Source organism: Arachis stenosperma, chromosome 5 (assembly GCF_014773155.1).
Source record: "Arachis stenosperma cultivar V10309 chromosome 5, arast.V10309.gnm1.PFL2, whole genome shotgun sequence".
NCBI classification, from domain to species: domain Eukaryota; kingdom Viridiplantae; phylum Streptophyta; class Magnoliopsida; order Fabales; family Fabaceae; genus Arachis; species Arachis stenosperma.
In genome coordinates, this window is record NC_080381.1 from 13,870,869 (window position 1) to 13,888,716 (window position 17,848).

At 27.8% G+C, this 17,848-nt stretch overlaps 2 protein-coding genes across 3 annotated transcripts; one reads left to right on the forward strand and one right to left on the reverse strand.

Annotated features, from left to right (window-relative positions):
• The first annotated feature begins 1,693 nt into the window (after positions 1-1,693).
• Positions 1,694-7,085, forward strand: LOC130982963 (zinc finger CCCH domain-containing protein 6-like). Of its 2 annotated transcripts, XM_057907120.1 has the most exons (5): positions 1,695-2,103; positions 4,576-4,782; positions 4,963-5,087; positions 5,177-5,979; positions 6,073-7,080. In XM_057907120.1, exons 1-5 carry the CDS (start codon positions 2,038-2,040, stop codon positions 6,456-6,458), a joined length of 1,587 nt encoding a protein of 528 aa, XP_057763103.1. In that variant the 5' UTR covers positions 1,695-2,037; the 3' UTR covers positions 6,459-7,080. The 2 variants fall into 2 exon arrangements, with proteins under 2 accessions (XP_057763102.1, XP_057763103.1); XM_057907119.1 differs by having other exon boundaries at positions 1,694-2,103; positions 5,177-7,085.
• A 7,664-nt stretch (positions 7,086-14,749) lies between these two features.
• Positions 14,750-17,608, reverse strand: LOC130982934 (peptidyl-prolyl cis-trans isomerase Pin1). The gene is made up of 2 exons (XM_057907085.1): positions 17,148-17,608; positions 14,750-15,226 (listed from the first exon to the last, which is right to left on the reverse strand). The coding sequence occupies exons 1-2, from the start codon at positions 17,404-17,406 to the stop codon at positions 15,102-15,104; spliced, it is 384 nt and encodes a 127-aa protein (XP_057763068.1). The 5' UTR covers positions 17,407-17,608; the 3' UTR covers positions 14,750-15,101.
• Positions 17,609-17,848: the final 240 nt, after the last annotated feature.

Here is a 17,848-nt window from a genome sequence, read left to right on the forward strand (position 1 = left end):
TATTCGCTGCCACGACTACATGGGGCCCACTCTATTTACGTTTTCCATTTTTTACGCACAACCCTTTGTCCCTTTCCTTTAGAAATTTTAAATATAAAAAATAAAAATTGAAATTAAACAATATTTATTTTTAAATTTAAAAACTCATTAAGATTTATATTTTGTTAGGAATTCTTTTGAAACGTACTCGTCAAATACATATACATAAAAAATATTGAATATATAAAATTACTGCATTTAAGTTATTAAAAATCAAAAGAAATTATTTTCTTAAGAAGATTATCATTTATATATTCAATTCTTACAGATCTGAAGTTATGTCTAATAAAATCCATATTTTTGGTTACTTTAATAAATTTCCAATAAATAAATTAAATATATAAAATTTAGCTCGTTAATACAAAAACTAAAATTAATTTTTAATAGTTTATCATGTTATCTTTTATAGGATAAATGATATTTTTTTATTTCTAAAATTTGTCAAAAATAAAAAAAATTATAAAATTTTATTTTATTTTATTTTATTTTAAAAATTTTTATTTGTATCAAATATAATTTTAATGGCTAAATTTTTGATAATAATACATAATAATTATGTTTGATTTATTTATGTTTAAGATTATTTTTGTGAAATTATTGTTAAATTAATTTTATAAATTAAAAAAAATAGTCATTAGAAAGATTATTTTTGTAAAATTATTATTGAATTAATTTTATATTTTTTTAAAAAAAATTGTTATTAAGAATAAATTTGATATAAATCTAAAATTTTTAGAATAAAATAAAAATGAAATAAAATTTAAATTAAATTTTGAAAAAAAAAATTTTATTTTTTTATATCGTATATCTTTTGATTCTACCAAATTATACGAGGAAAAGCTACATTTAAAATCATAAATTAAAACAGAAACTGACTGGATCAACCACTCCGAAATTCCATTTCAATTTTAAAAATAATTAAAATAACTATTTTAGGTGCATGTACTACGGGGATTAAGTACACCGACTTAAATATGCCCGAAATAAAATAAAGCAAATATAATCTTAATTTAAAAATTTTCGAAACATATAAAAGAATAACCACATATATATATATATATATATATATATATATATATATAATAAAATCAAATACTAATTTATATATATAAACCATTAACTATTATTTATATATCTGTTGTTTCAGACTGTGTTTAAACAGTTATATAGTTTAACACTTAACAAATCGCGTTATATAATAAATAAATATTGAGTAGTTTTGAACTTTAGATTTTTTCCAGTATTTAACTATTTACTATTTTTTAGGAGGAGTGTTAAAGAATTAATAAATTTTAAGGTTTGTAGTGATCAATTAGTTATTATTTAATTTTTAAACTTTTTTATTTTTTAATTTTACAGGATTAATGTATCATTAATTTAAATTTTATTTAAAGTTTTATGGTTATGATCAACAGTAATTAACCATGAGATCAACCCAAATTAATTTTTAAAATTTTATATTTAAGTCATTTAACTAATCAAAATCAGTTTGTTTGTTTTGAGTTTTGACTAAAATTTGATTTGGAATGATAAATTAAACCAAATTACAGGTAGGTGATTTTTTGAAAAAAGATTTTATATTTTTATGTAGAAATAAATAATTCACACGGTGACCAAACGTCACGTAACAGAATATAAACAAAACCGAGCCTAAATGTCGCATGCTTCTAGGGTTTTCAGTTTCCTTCCCCAGACACCCCCCACCCCTTCCTCTTCCCCTTCCCTCTCCCATTTCTTTATCAACTGTGCTTAGCGCAGAGAGAGAAAACGAGAACCACAACAATCACATCATAAACAGAAAAAAAAATCAAAGGAGAAAATCGCTCTTTTTTTGTTTTTTAACTAGTGTTTTTATTCTCGGTCCTTTTTTGTTCTTCAGATTTGCTTCATCTGATTTAGGAATTTTTCTCGAACACCTTTTCTCCGATTCGATCTGTTTTTTCGTTCTCGAATTTTGGTTTGAGAGTTAAAGAGCTGCAAAAATCTCTGAGATTAAATATGAAGCGGGCAAGGAAATCGAAATCGAACAGGGTTTCGTGGGCTCCTGCGTCTAATTTGTGTCAGGTATAACCCCATAGCATTCCTTCATTAATCAATCTTTTAAGAAAGTTTTTATGCTTTCGATTTGTTCTTTTTTGTTTTCCCTCTCTTTCTCTGGTCGCTTATTGATCCTTTTCCTTCAGGGTTCTACGCCAATTCGATCTCTCTCGAATCCTTGTTTATTTATTCTCTCTTAAATTTTAATTTTATTTTCGTAATTCAAGTCTGTAAGTTTAATTGATAAAATAAAATCTGGAAATTTAGTTAATATAAGAAAAATAAAATCTGGAAAATTAGTTGATATAAGAAAATATGTGAATTTGGTACAATGAACTTTGTAAAATTGAAAAAAAAAAGATAATGAGTATATTCATATTGTTGTTAGGTTTATTTAATTTTTCAAACTAAACAAGACTTATACCAATAATCATCAATCAACGTAGAATATTATTATCTTAATGGTCGAAATTTGAAAATTGTCCAATAATAATAATAATAATAATAATAATAATAATAATAATAATAATATAAGAACAAGATGGATCTTAAGATAATTGGTGTGTCGGTGGGCAATTTTGTAATCTGCTAAACCTTTGATACATTGAATCGTATCAAGTGCCAGAGTTGGTGGGGCATGCGAGTTTCTAACCGAAGATCTTTATGCGATGCTTTTTTAATGATTATGAATTAAGAAATTAATTAATAAATATGAATAATAATTGATAGATAAGAAGCGTATACAATGTTACATTCATATGAGAAAAGAGGATGGCAACTAAATAAATAAATAATAAAAGAAGGAAAAGGAAATATGCATGTCATATGATTATATAAATCACTAATTGACTATGAAAATTCACCAGTTATTTTTATGATAAAAAATTATATCTAAAAATTTATATATAATATAAAGTTAATATCTAAAAATCGTATAATTGTAGGTGGGCACCATCATTGATATATTAATATGACATAAGCTTATTACAGTTTTAGAATAATGAGTATTTCTGAAGTTAATTTGGAAAGTGCTCGGATATTGTACAAAGGATAGAGACTGGAACATAGGACTGTAACATAGATTCGCCTAATGAATTGAAATCAATCTAGCTTTTTATGCATTGGTTGCCAATCCATTAAGATTACCTATAAAACACTCTTGCATTACTACATAAGTGAAAATGAGATTGAGGATTCATTAAATATTTTCGGTAATAATAAATAATTGACAATTTGCTTTTGTAATTCATTTATTTTTTACAGATTTTTCTAAAAATTACCAAATTTATTCCAGACTGTATTGTTTGTTTACCTGAGTTTTTTTATCTCACCAATTAAAGGTTGACATGTGAAAAAAAAAATGAAGTTCTAATTTACAATAATTTATTTTTAAAAAATAAATATATAACAAATATATTAAAAATTTAAATTTAATAAGTTTTTGCTAAAAATTTCTCTAATAATATTAACAAGATTTTGTTAACAAAATTCTTTTTAAAAAATGATATGTAAAGTGATCTCTATATCATCAGGCCACAAACAACAGAAAGAGATTGACAAAAAGGACAAACGATAACGGTTATACGAAATATGAAGAACAAATAAGTGTTGTAAATAGATTCCAGGCTTTTCAAATAGGAACACTGCTAGGACATGTTTGTGAAGTTGCATCATAACAAAAGCTTTTTTCTCAACCATTATGCTAGTGAATCTCGGCATGCAAAAAACTATGTGATTCCTGAACTTCTTGTTGAACTAATTGTCTACTTGTTTTGTATGATTATCTTGTCTCAAGTGGTGGTGCTCCTGATAAATAGTTTTCAGCTTGCATAGTTCATTAATGATGATTTCTAAAACATAGGGAGATATAGCAAGCCTAATTATCCTTAATGAGAAAGAAAAAGCATTGTTTCGGCAAAACTGCTGATTTCAATTAAGCTAAATTTATATGATTGATATAAGTTTAAGGCTTTATATGCAGTAATATTACAAATTTGGTGGTGAAGTTTATGACTGTGTGGTCTTGGTTAAGTAAATTCTATAACCTCATACTAAATTAGCAAACAAATAAGCCTCTCACATGGAACATATTGAGATTGTTCAGGGAGAAATCAAGTAAACTGTTGCAAGTATTTCGAAAAAAAAGTTATAGAAGATTGGCATATGAAATTTTAAGCTTCTGATGCTATTGGCATAACAAGCAAAGAATGAAACTTGCTAGGACATTGATTTTTCTTTTTTAATGAATAGAAAACACGTTTGTTCAAAATGTAGCTGCTGGTGTTTAACATCATCTTTCAGAAGAATAAAAAATAGCATAAAAATCCTGAATTCATTGTAGTTTAAGTTGATGTAGGCTACTAAAGCATTCTTGTTATTTCTCTGTTTTCTTGTTGGTTGACTTTAAGGAATATATTGGATGACTGATAAATCCATTTCAGCTTATGTGTTGAAGTCTGTTTCTCCTCTTGGACTCTGACACTAGTGTTTGCCTGACAGATCAAATTGTTTCTGTCTGACGACTGTCCTTCAAAAGTTGGACTGAAATCTCAAGATCATCTTCAAGCAAAGACATCTTCAATGTTGCCTTCAAGTACTAATGAACATATGGACTTACCTCCTGGATTTGAAGACAATCACTTCTTAAACCAGCCAAAGGTTGAACTCTCTCGCATCTCTCCGATTAAATGGGAGCGCCCTCCTCTGGTAATACTCATCAGCTCTTGATTAATCACACCATGTTGGATCTTTATTATTTATTTCTCTATTGAAAGTTCGAATTATTCTTTGCAACTGTTCCACCCTGTTGCAATATATGTTCAGAGCTCTGGCTTGATTGTTTAAATATCTTTTGATCACAATTTGACTTGTTTCCTTTCTATTCAGTTTGCTTTCAGACATGATTGGCGCGTTGCTGCTGGTGAAGAAAGTAAGGAGAAAATGGATCAAAAGCTAAGAGAAATGAAAGTGCTTGAAGCAGTTTATCCTCGCATTTCTGCCATACCTCCCAGGTAATAAACAGACTGTCACATGTTACAAAGTCCTAGTATTAATTGATTTCCTGTTTTACTAATTTCAGTTTTTTTATTTGGTTGTGTAGCCCTTCTGTTTCTCATGATGTAGACAAGGAAGGTTATGATGATAACCACACTCCTCTCATCCCTATCATTCCCATTGAGGAGGAGGATTCGATGGATATTAATCCTGAAGTGTCAGACGCAAAACTCGCAGATACCCCCACTAAGTTGCTGTCACAAAACTTGCAGCAATATATAGCAGCTGCAACACCTATTAATTCACAATGCAACACCTCTGCTGCTGTTCCCTTATCTGCAGGTGGAAACTCCATGCTGGCAATTTCTCCTGGTTCGGAACCAGATTTAGCTGCAGCCTCAGCTCTGGTAGCAGCAGCCATTTTGAAGAGTAATGAGCAAGGAAACCCAATTGATATGGATCTACTTGTTAAAATATTTAATGACCCAATAATGATAGAGAAATTGGTTAACCAACAGGGAACTGCAACCGCCACCATAACTACCTCTTCAACTACTGGGTTGAAATCTGCTGCTTCTGGGACTACACCCACAAGCACAGTTGGTTTAGTACCTTCTTCTGCTCCAAAGCAAGCAACTTCCTTAGCCTCCATGTCGATACCTACACTTAATAAGCCAGCAATTCCCCCAGTTCCATTGTCTAGGCCTTCCTCTGTTAATTTAGCAACTAGCTCGGTTACCCTGCCTCCACAGCCAACTACACAATCACCTTCACCTCCACCTCCACCTCCATCCACTTCTACATTTAATAAGCACAGGTCCGTCAACAATAATGTTCACCATATAACGAATGGAGCACTTCCTTCTTTAGAACCCCAGCCTCTTCCTCAAGATACAACTCTGTTATCTGGTATAAAGCGCACGTCATCATTACCTTGTGTGAATTCATCCAGTGAATTGAGCACAGTGCCTTTGAATTCAACTGCTGTGAATTTGCATGCAGGTGCGAACCAGGTGCGATCAACGGCTGCCACAGTGGCTTATCAAACAAGTAGCACCGGTTCTTCTTTTGCAGTGAAGGATGCCAACTATTATAAGAACCTTATTAGGCAACATGGTGCAGATAAACAAGATGGTCAAGAATCACTAATAGGTATCCGTCATAATAATTTCCAAGACTTTAAAATGGTACATAACCTTAAACAAAGGGAAGTGATATTCAAAAACCAGAAACCTTGCATATACTTTAACAGCTCAAGGGGTTGCCGAAATGGTGCAAATTGCCCCTATCAGCATGATATCTCAGCTCAGTGGGGAGCTGGTAATGACCTAGTGGCACAAAATGCAAAAAGAATGAAACTAGGTACAGAAGTTAATGGGAGGTTATAATCTAAAGCAGCTTTTCAAATGATTAATAAACACAAAATGGAAAAAAAAAACCCGTTTTCTTGTTTCACCATGTACAGTGAACTTGCACAGACAAAAGGGGGACGGGGGAAGAGTGGAAATTGGGTTACAGTTAGGTTTTATCAGTTTTTGACATTTTTATCTTTTCAATTTCTTTTTTTAAATTTCCTTTGGTGATAGGTTTCTAGAGTTATTTTGGGGAATTCTCCTACATGAACAATGAGAACTTGGACCTTGGGTTGGTAGTTTTTTGTTTGACCGGGTCAGAGGTTTGGGTTTGACAAATTGGTGGTTTCTTTTGTCTTTTGCATTACATTTGCTATGATGGTAAACCCGTTGACTATGTTTCGTGAACGGTAGCCATCTGCCAAGTGCCAACCCAGAACTGATAATGAGATGTAGTTAAACAATTTAAAACTATTAAAATTATAAGTAATTATGGGAAAGATGAAAATTCTTAAAGAGTACTAATCTCTTGCATTGAACAAGAATAAATAATTTGATTCCGAAAAATGATATGTATTTTAACAGATAATTAAGAATTTTGGAGATTTTGAATCCTTAATCTTGTATCAATTGAAGAATCTATCCATATAAAATGAACGAGAATAAGAGTTTAATTTTAACTTCTAAACCTAAAGGGGATTAATATCAAAATTCGTCCTATCATAATATTTTTTGAAATATAAATGATTTATAATAAAATTTATTAAAAATTTATTTATTCATTTATATTAAAAGCTTTAGTAATAAGAAATTGTTAAAAAGTTAAAATTTTTAATCTAAAATTTATTAGTCTATGAATCCGGTAACTACTTTTTAACAAGGAGATGGTAAATGAAAAGTTGAAAACATCATTCGATGAAAATGACATCATGTTACACTAGTGTACCAATAGGCAAATAGCACCTATTATATGATTTATTTATTTATCTATTAAATGTTTAAAAATAATAAAAATTGAATTAGTTAATATGACAAATAGCTTATAATTTAGGTTTGCTTTGATAAAATTTTATCTTTTTTAGTAGTTTATCATAGATGTTTTTTGAAAGAAAGTTTTTCGAGACTTATGTTTGGTAAAATTAAATTAAAATTAATTTTTAATAATAATAATATTTGTATTTAGTACAATAGTTTTTTAAAATTTGAAAAGACTATAATGGATATAAACATAAAAAAAATAAATATTAATTAATAAAATTATATTAAATTTTTAAATTTTAATAAGTGTAAGTAAAGTTTAAAATTTTTTTGTTAAGTGTTTTCAAAAATATTTTCAACTTTTTAAATTACAAACACATTATTTTTTTTATTTTATCAAAGACGAAATGAAGTGTTTATATTTTTAAAAAACATAAATATTTTTTCAAAAAGTTTTATGAATTCAAGCTTTAATTAAAAAAATTAGGGTTCAATTTTTGAAAAAAATAAAGAGTAAAATATTATTTTTGTTCATAATATCGGAAACAAGTGTCAGAATTGTCTTTAATATTTAAATCGTCCTATTTATATACTTAATGTTTTAAAATTGACTCAATATTTTTTTGTCATTAATTCTGTTATAATTTTACTAACAGAGTTGTACACACAAACGTTTTTGTTCACCTTGTCAAGATAACATTTAACCAATTTTCAAATGCTAGGTATACAAATAACGAATTAAACGTTAGAAAAAACTTTAAAACTTAGTCTAAATGTTAAATACAGAAACGATATTTTATTCTTTTAAAAATTCATTATAGGACTAACTAATAATATTTGATTGTATTAGAAATATAATGAATTTGATATTTAAAAAGACTTTTTAGTTCATTTTAAAAATAACAAAGTAACTTTTTAGAATTTATTTAAAAAATACTAAAATACCCTCTTATAATTAAAACTTTTAATTGTATTAATAAAAATTATATATTTTAATTTTTTTTAAATAGTTAAAGTGCCTTTTTAGGATTAAAATTTTTTAATTGTAACAGATAAGAATTTTGAATTTGATTTTATAAAAACTGAAGTACCTTTTTAATTAATGGTGGTTTCTTTCATATCCTAACTAATTAAGGGTTAAAATTATCTTTCTTTGTTAGCATCATTCAAGATTAAACATGTGAAAATTTAATGTCATATCATTAATAAGTAAATAAATTATATTTAAACCCAATAATTTATATCTTTTTATACTTTCATCCCCAGATATTAATTAAATTTAAAAGTATATTTTAACTTGTCCTTTTAATCAACTAGCTATAAAAAAAGATTAAAATATCTTTTTGAGTAATATTACAAAAGACTAAAGCATCTTTTTTAATATATTCTTGTATAGAAACATTTTAAATTTAAGGAGTTAGGTGTTATCTTAACCTAAAAGCATATTTTATTCTTTTTTAAAATTGACTACAAAAAGGATATTTTAGTTTTTATGAAATCAAATTTAAAATTTTATTCTGTTACAATTAAAAACTTTAATCCTAAAAGAATATTTTAGTCTTTTTAAAAAAATTAAATTATCTTATTTTTATTAGTAAAGTTAAAAACTTTAATTATAAGAAGTATTTTAATATTTTTAAAATAAATCCTAATGGAATACTTTGTTATTTTAAAATGAACTAAAAAGGTATTTTAGTTTTTTTTTTTTTAATGAAACCCATTCTACTTCTATTGCAATCAAACACTATTAATTAGTCCGATAAAAATATTTTACTATTTTAGTCCTTTTTAAAAGAATAAAAAATATTTTTTTGTCTTTAACATTTGAAATAAGTTTCATAGTTGATTCTAATATTTAAATCATTTTATTTGTGTGCCTAACATTTAAAAATCGATTCAATATTGTCCTGCTATGTGGAGAAAATCGTCCACACGTGCAACTTCGTTAGTAAAATTTTAATAGAGTTGACAACAAGATAAGATAACATTGAGTTATTTTAAAACGTTAGATCAATAATAAGATAATATAAACGTTAAGAATAAGCATTAAAGATAAAAATAATACTGTATTCTAATTTTTAATAAAAAAATATTTTTTTATAAATTATATATGACGAAGGATTTTTAGAAAGTAAAGTTGTGCTTCTTTCCATATTTCCGTTATATATAGTATATATTATACAGTATAGATGTATTTGTAAAAAGAAATACTTGTATATTTTGATTAGTGATTAATATATAGGTATAACTTTTTAAGTAATTATTGTGCTCTTAAATAATTCTTTATTGATATAATTTCTTTTATAAAATCTACATTGGCTCATGGACTTACATTTTAGAAATCATATTTACAAAATTTTATTCTAGCTTCAAGATTTCTTAGGTAATTTTTAGAAAAATAAAAGTTTTACTCTATTTTATTCATGTTATAATATCAGTAATGTGAGTTATTTTTAGATTTTAATTTTGATGCATGTTAGTGTAAAACTCTTTTATATATGTATCCAATTATATAATGTCATGTTAATAAAAATAACTATTTTTTATATTCATCATATGAACGGTTATCCAAGAGAATAGTTATGATTGCATAACTGTGTAAAACGTTTTACAGTGTTAGTACATCAAAATTAAATTCTTATGTTTATTATTTAAAGTTGATATAAAATGTGAAAGAAGGTCACTCAAATAAAGACCTTTAAAACATTTTTTTAAGATGTTTTTTAATAATTAAAATTTAATATGTATAACTGATTAAATTGTGTTATTTTTGTTAAAATTAGATTAGACAAATTAATGTAACTAAAATATTGATGAACTAAATTTTGAACCGATATAAATTAATATTTTTTTTATAGAAAGTAATTATAATATCTCTATAGTGTGGCTCCTAATATGAAAATAATGTATACAAGCATGCAACAAAATTCAAAACTCATAACAGAAAACTCTACACGAGTCTATTTTGGCGATAGTGGCTTCTAACATCAGGCTTTGCACCACACCACTTGAGAGAGAAGCGCGCAATGCCCAAAATTAATAATTTGTATATATAAATCTCTAATTTTTTAGTTTGGCTTCTTCTTAATTTTTAATTTTTTTCTCTTCTTAACTTATATTTTTCATGTTGGTCCTCTCAAAAAAATTTTTAACTCCCCCCCTGACCACAGTGTCTATTGCGTGCAACGTTGTAGAATCCAAAGCAAACGTTATTATTGTCTCTGTGGAATCCATGAAATGAAAGCTTTGGAACACCGATCTTACGATAGCACATCAACCACATCTAGATCTCCAGAAGGTAGCAGTGCCAACATTGTTCATAATGTTGCCATGCATGCGTCAGGAGTCGGATTTACCAGGCGGCATCAAGCTCTGGTGCACTTATGAAAGCCGTTGGATGAAAAGGGGAAGCGTGGTTTTGATGAGAAAGAAAACAAGCCAAGTGATTGATCAATCATGTCACTGATTTTTGTTCGCCACTGAAAGAAAATTATCCGTCGTTCTTCACAGTTCGAAATACAACTCAATGCGCATGACAAAATAAGTCGGATTTCGTATTACGCTTTAAGCACAATTTTGCTACTAATGAATACTTCCATCTTTAACCAACAATATATATTTTACAGAGAGGTTTAATTAGGTGATGTCTTTGGTGGCTCAACAAACAATGGCTAAGCATGGTTAAAAGGAAAATGCAATGTTTTATTTTTTCTTGTGGGCCTTTGTAGTGATCGAACAAAAACTGAAAATTAATTACCTAAAAGTGACAAACCAAAAAATTTATGCATCATGAACAAAAGAGAAACAAAAATTCTTATAAATTCCTGTTTAAAGAACAATAAAATATCTAAAAAAATAATAAGTTGGGTTAGTCTAGTAAATTAGCTTACTAATTTGCTTAAAGTAGTGTTGATGATTCGAATTTCAACTTGTACATTAATCTATTAACCAGCAACGGATTCTTAAATAAAGTTTAGTACTGTAACGAATTAGTACCCGTCGAACTAGGGAGTACCGTGAAAAACAAAAAAATGTCTAAAAAACCAATAAGAAACAATAATAATAATAATAATAGAGAGACATGATGATGAATTTATTTTATTTAAATATTTTATATTTGTAAAATATATATTATGAAAAATTATAAATAAAAAATACAAAAAAGTGTGATTTTATATTAAAAAATTAATTAATATAATTACATACTAATTAATTATGCATTTTTATTTATTTAAGAATAACTTTATCTATTCATAATAAATTTAAATGTTATTAAGATTTATTTTTATATTATTATATTATTTAGATAATTTTTTAAAAATAAATAGATTCGATTATACTAAAAGAGATATACTTTCATTATTTTTTATATCAATTATTTTAACATATTTTTTTTTGTTTGTTTTATAATTTTGTCTTCTTTCAATATTTTTCCAACATAAGTACCGCTATTGGTTTTGGATAATTGTTTTAAAATAAAGACATGAAATTATATCACAAAGCGGTTTTGTTAAAAAATTAATTAAGAGAAAGCCAATTTGAATTATCTAGTTAAAAAATAGATTAGTTACAAAAAAAACCTCCAGTATTCTAATTTTTTAAATTTTAAAATTAAAAATAAAAGAAGATTGATTTAGTTGGTTTATGATGGAGTTGGTTTCTAGACTTTTTACTTTTTCTATCTCAAATATGTAATATATACTTAATTTATTCCTTTTTAATTAATCATTTTAGTTTTATATTCTTTTAGGGGAGGAGAGGGAGTAGAGGACTACTCAAGAAGGGCCGAATTATGGAAAACAGAAAAAGAGGATATAAATACAATAAAAAATATTAATCATCTAATATGTGTTACACTAAATAAAATACATAATATTTATAAAATATTAAATTTATCAATATTTATTTAAATAAATAAATATTTATTATTTTTAATTTCAAAATATTTTACATATTTAAATTATTTGTGCAATAGATGAGTAGAAAATTTTTTTTATTTGATTATGAGTTTACATTATATACAAATTAAATATTGGTACATCATTTGATGGTGAAGGAGCATTTCTAGAGACTTCCAAAATTACTACATCCTAACCCATTTTTATTATTTTTGGTTAGTGAAAACTTATATGTAGTTATTATCATATAAAATTATTAGTTAAGAATTGTTAGATAATTTTGATATATTTAAAATTTTGAATAAATTATTATCTAATAATTTTTAACTATTAATTTTACATGAAAATAATTATATGCGAATATTTTCTTTTTTAGTTTTAGGTAATACTTCGAAAAAAATTAAACTATGTAAAAGGAACAAATTGAATATATACTACACATTTAAGATATTAATGTCTTTGTTTTTAAAATAATTTTTCAAGACCAATAACTATATCTATGTTGAGAAAAAAAATTAAAAGTGGACAAATTATAAAACAAAACAAAAAGAAAAAAGCTAAAATAATTGATGACAAAAAGCAATGAAGGTATACTTTTTTAATATACTCTAATCTCCTTATTTTTAAATAATTATAATATAATAATATAAAAGATAAATCTTAGTAACATTTAAATTTATTATGAATAGATAAAACTACTCTTAAATGAATGAAAATGCGTAATTAATGAGTATATTTCAAAAATATAATATTTTAAAAAAATAAATTTATCATTTTATATCTCTTTTTTTGTGAATCATCTCTCTCTTTTATTATCATCATTTTTTTTTTGGACCTAGATTTTTTATTGTTCTTTAAATGAGAAGTAACATGGAGCCTTTTTGGTCTAATCATTACAAAGTCCAAAAAACAAAAACAATTCTTTGCATTGCATTTCTTTTTTTACCATCAATAATCTATCTCACTTACTAGACTTAATATTTTTCTTAAATGTATGATCAACAAATTTTTTTTTATGTGTCATCTATTAAATAACTGGTCAATCTTTTGACCATTTGACCATATTTAAATTATCTATTGTTGAACCACCAGAGACTTCACGGTTTAAGTTACTTCAAAACAGCAAGCGTTGATATTCCATGCATAATGCATTCAGCAGTTTTAACTTCATTACGTGCACGTGCGCCCGCGCGGAGATTAACAAAAAAGGAGAAAAAATACTCTATACAACTAATTGTGATGATTACAATTACAGATATGACTAAAAATTATAGTTATCAAAATTGAATTGATTATCGAATCAATCAGGTTATTAGATTATTGGGTTATTGATTTAATTGATGAATTACTAGTTACACTGATTAATTTGATCTTATATAAATAAAAAATAAAAAATAAAAAAAATTTAAATTAAAATTTAAAATATATATTTTTATTAATATTTTAAAAATATTTAATTATTCTAAAATAATATAAAATATGAACAATAAATATTTTATTAATTTTATTCTATTATAAATATTTTTATTTTGTTTTATATTAAAATAACTATTATTTTAAAATTTTAATAATTTATTAATTAGTTTATATATATTATCTTATTATGTACTACAAATATTTTTTAAAAAATAATATTAATAAATATTATATAATTAAAAAAATAAGTAAATTTATAATTATTGTTAAATAAAAATATCATTAATTTTAAAATAGGTGAGTTTATAACTAAAAGTAAAATTAATTAAATAAAAATAAATTATTTGATAAAAGATATCTATATGTATTATAATTTGTATATATTTTACTAAAATCTATGATAACTCTGTCCATGAAGGTCATCCTTTATCCCGAAGGCGGAGGTTCGAACCCCATCGGTGCCCATCTCACCGATTTTCATCGGTTCACTCAGAATTTGACTGGTTCATTCTGATTCTTTACCCTATACGGTCTAAATACCAAACCAATATAGCTAGAAACACTTACTAAGAAAGTAATAAAAAAAATAAAATAATACAATACATTTAATTTTTTTTGTTAAGCAAGTCTAACTAAGTTAAATAATAAAATTTAAAAAAAAAAATAAATTTGTAGTATTATTTTAAAAAATATCATTCAAAATCTAAAAATTTTATAAATATATTACATTTGTTAAGAAATTAGAAAATACATATTATTAACCAAGTCTAACTAAGTTAAATAATAAAATTTATAAAAAAAAAACTTAAATTTGTAGTATTATTTTAAAAAATATCATTCAAAATCTAAAAATTTTATAAATATATATATTACATTTGTTAAGAAATTAGAAAATACATATTTGACTCCATATTCATTTGTTACGTGTGGTAACGGTACTTTTACTTCTGTCAAATTGAACATTTTCTGAAGAAATAAAAATAAAAACCTAATAAACTCAGCAAAAAGTTGGTGTGAAAAGAAAAAAACCAAGAATAATTTAAACTAATATTCAAATCCATTCAATCATGCTGAAATTGCAATGGGAATTTTTGTTATAGTATATTATACTTGTACATAATAGATATAGTTCCCGGGCTCTAGCCGTGGAAAAGAGAGTGCAAATGTCATATGTCAGCATTCAACCATTCAAAGTTACGCATACAACTTCCAATTATAGAGAAAACAATAAAGCATCAATCATCCAAGGTCACGGCTATGCCATGTCTAACATATTCGGTTAAGAAAAATCCAGATGAACAATACTCGCACCAATCTAAAAAAAGATGTAATCTGTTCTCTCCAAGCAGGAGGAGCAACACAAAATTACTCCATGGTCCTGCAGTAATCAACCTGTTCTCATGATTATGTGAACTCCACTGTCAGTATCCACTATGTCGCTTATCTCACCAACTTTCAGAGCGTAAGTTGCTTCTTCAAAAGGCTTCTGCATCTGGCCACGGCCAAAAGGACCTGCTTCCAAGAAATCGATTGATTCTCTCAGATTTGCAAAATTAGATACAAATGCAAATATTGACAGAAGGATCCAAGTCTAAAACATGAAAATAGAAGATGGTCAGGGATGGGGATATGCAATCATGAAAAATTGAAAACAGGTAACAATAACTACCGCATAATACATGCTTGACAAATTTACGCAATTTAAAGATTATTCAACCACAGGCTTTGTAAATTGAATTCTAGCAATATATGTTTTATCGACAGTTAGTCATAATTAACAGCCAAAAAACTACTGCACTGTTGTCATATATAAACTCTTTTAGTCTGTGTTCTGTACAATGACAAGAAACCATATCATAATCACACTTTGTAGAGATTAGAGAACAATAACAGCTTAGCTTTGTTCCATTAGGTGGGTTCGATATGCCCCATGTAGAGAGAAGATAGAACATATTACTTTGACAGGTGAAAATCAGACTGATTTTATTCATAATTCAACACAAATAAAAGAGTTAAAAAAAGAAGAATTCTCCATTTATGAAAGTCGCTGGAGAGAGACACAAAGGTGAGCTTCTGTATGCGTGTGAATGAAAAACTTTAGAAGTTTAAGTCTGAGGTTCCGTTAAAACATCAACAATCAAACAAGCAAACCATGCTTCTTGCACAGTACTTCAAATTAGTTACAATCAGCTACGAAATTCAAAATAGTTAGACCAATGGCATGACATTTTGAGCTGACTTTAAGGTTTCTCAGTAGTAACCACTAACCACACATGGCAAAAAATTCATACAATGGAATGCCAGAGCCCGCTGTATGCAAGAGTACTCGAAATAAAACGCTCAAGATCAGAAGATATTCAATTCTCACAGGGGAAGGCTTCGGGTACCACTGGATGCTATAGAGCAAGTATTAAGGCAAAAATTAAGGGAGCAAAATAGAAGCATCCACGGTTCATAGAACCTTAAATAAGGTAATAAAACAGCTAAGACTATAAAACTCCCCCCCAAGGGAAAGAGGCTTTTCAGCCGGAAATCTTTGGTAAAATTATTTGTTAAAAGAAATTTTTGGACTAGAACTAGAAAAAAAGTCATAACTACTACAAAGAAGAAATTTATATTGCAATCTCGTTGAAAGTGCTCTGCTCCCCGAATAAGAAGAGACTGAGAAAAAAACTATTTTCCGAGATCAGGAAATCGGTACTTTCAGAACTCAAGTAAGCAAGCGATTTGCCTCATTCCTCTCAACCTTAGCCTGGGAAAGCTATGCTCTACCATTTAGCGTCTTCCGCGTGTGGAACTTTCCTATCTCTTATGTAATTTTCCAACCTTCACTATGAATGGTAACATATGAATTGAGACTAATGCGACGGGTGTCAATTACCAAAAACGACTCGACCACTAACTCAGTCCCGCGGGACATTTCTAACACAAGGCCGAAGATGGATGCGAAGAATAGAATATTTGCAACCACTCTCGAACCATCACATGGATTCCAACCCAACTGCCCATGATATAGTAAGAACGGAATGGAAGGGGCAAAAAAACGAACGATTCTATACGCAGACGTGAAAGCTCTATTGATAGAAGCATTCATTCTAGTCTATATCTTTATTTTGAGAGGAACGATTCCCTCGTCTGAGACCACACATTCTTATGGTATCCAATTATCCATCCATCTTAGAGCTAATCCCTAATATGATTACGATAAACAATCTCACTTCGTAAACTCAATTATACTTACTTATTATCGTGATAAGTTGATAACAAATAACAAATTGCAGAGTGAACAAGGACGATTTATAATGATACCTAATTACTCAAGCAAGATCTAAACATAATAGGAAATGTTAACAACGCTTTTCATTTCCTCTACTAAATAAATAGATATTTTCCCGGTTAAATTTGGAATTATAAGAAGAAGAGAGGGACTGACCGAGATCTCCGCCGCGCTTGGCAGAGCTGCAATCGGAGAAGCGAGAGGCGATGTCCTCAAACTTGGCTTTGCCAGAAACGATGTCGTCACGGAAGGCCTTTAGCTGAGAGACGGCGCTGTCTCTGGTGGTGTTTTTGATGACCTGGCCTTCTGGATCCTTCCACGACGCCTTGCGCCTCGATCCTTGGTGCTTCACCAGTATGTGCGATGCCCTCACCTCACCTCCATCACCACCGTGCCTGTTGCTAGACGACGACATCTTCTTCGTCTTCTTCAGATGCTGCTTATGCTTCTCCTTCTGCTCCGCCGGCACCACCGGAGACTTCTTCCTCTTCCGATCGGACTCTATCTTCGCCGGAATTCCAGAGAGAGTGAGAAGAGATGTGTGAGTGAAAGGGCTCCGAATCAGAATCGCGAGTGCGAAAGCTTCAGCTATTTATAGAGTGGTTGGTTGGGGCTTCACGAAAAGGAAAGTAGTGAGGAAGAGATAATGTGTTCCCCAATCGAAGATGCCTGTTCATTGTGAGCATCTGTGACGTTCGTTACAACTCCATCGTGCGGTCCACATCTATTGATCCAATGGATCTAGAAATTTTTAACTTTTTTACCAAAATATGTCTGCCTCTAAACTCTTAAAAGTATTAAGATAGCAAGAATGTTATTTACTTTCTAAAATTAATCACTCAAATCAATCACTAATA

Excerpts from the sequence above, each read along its gene's own strand:
- LOC130982934 (XM_057907085.1), bottom strand. The coding sequence starts at position 17,406 with ATGTCGTCGTCTAGCAACAGGCACGGTGGTGATGGAGGTGAGGTGAGG. Across the intron at positions 15,227-17,147 it reads CAAGCGCGGCGGAGATCTCG|GTCCTTTTGGCCGTGGCCAG; the intron begins GTCAGTCCCTCT and ends TCTTGGAAGCAG.
- LOC130982963 (XM_057907119.1), top strand. The coding sequence starts at position 2,038 with ATGAAGCGGGCAAGGAAATCGAAATCGAACAGGGTTTCGTGGGCTCCT. Across the intron at positions 2,104-4,575 it reads CTGCGTCTAATTTGTGTCAG|ATCAAATTGTTTCTGTCTGA; the intron begins GTATAACCCCAT and ends TTTGCCTGACAG. Across the intron at positions 4,783-4,962 it reads AATGGGAGCGCCCTCCTCTG|TTTGCTTTCAGACATGATTG; the intron begins GTAATACTCATC and ends CTTTCTATTCAG.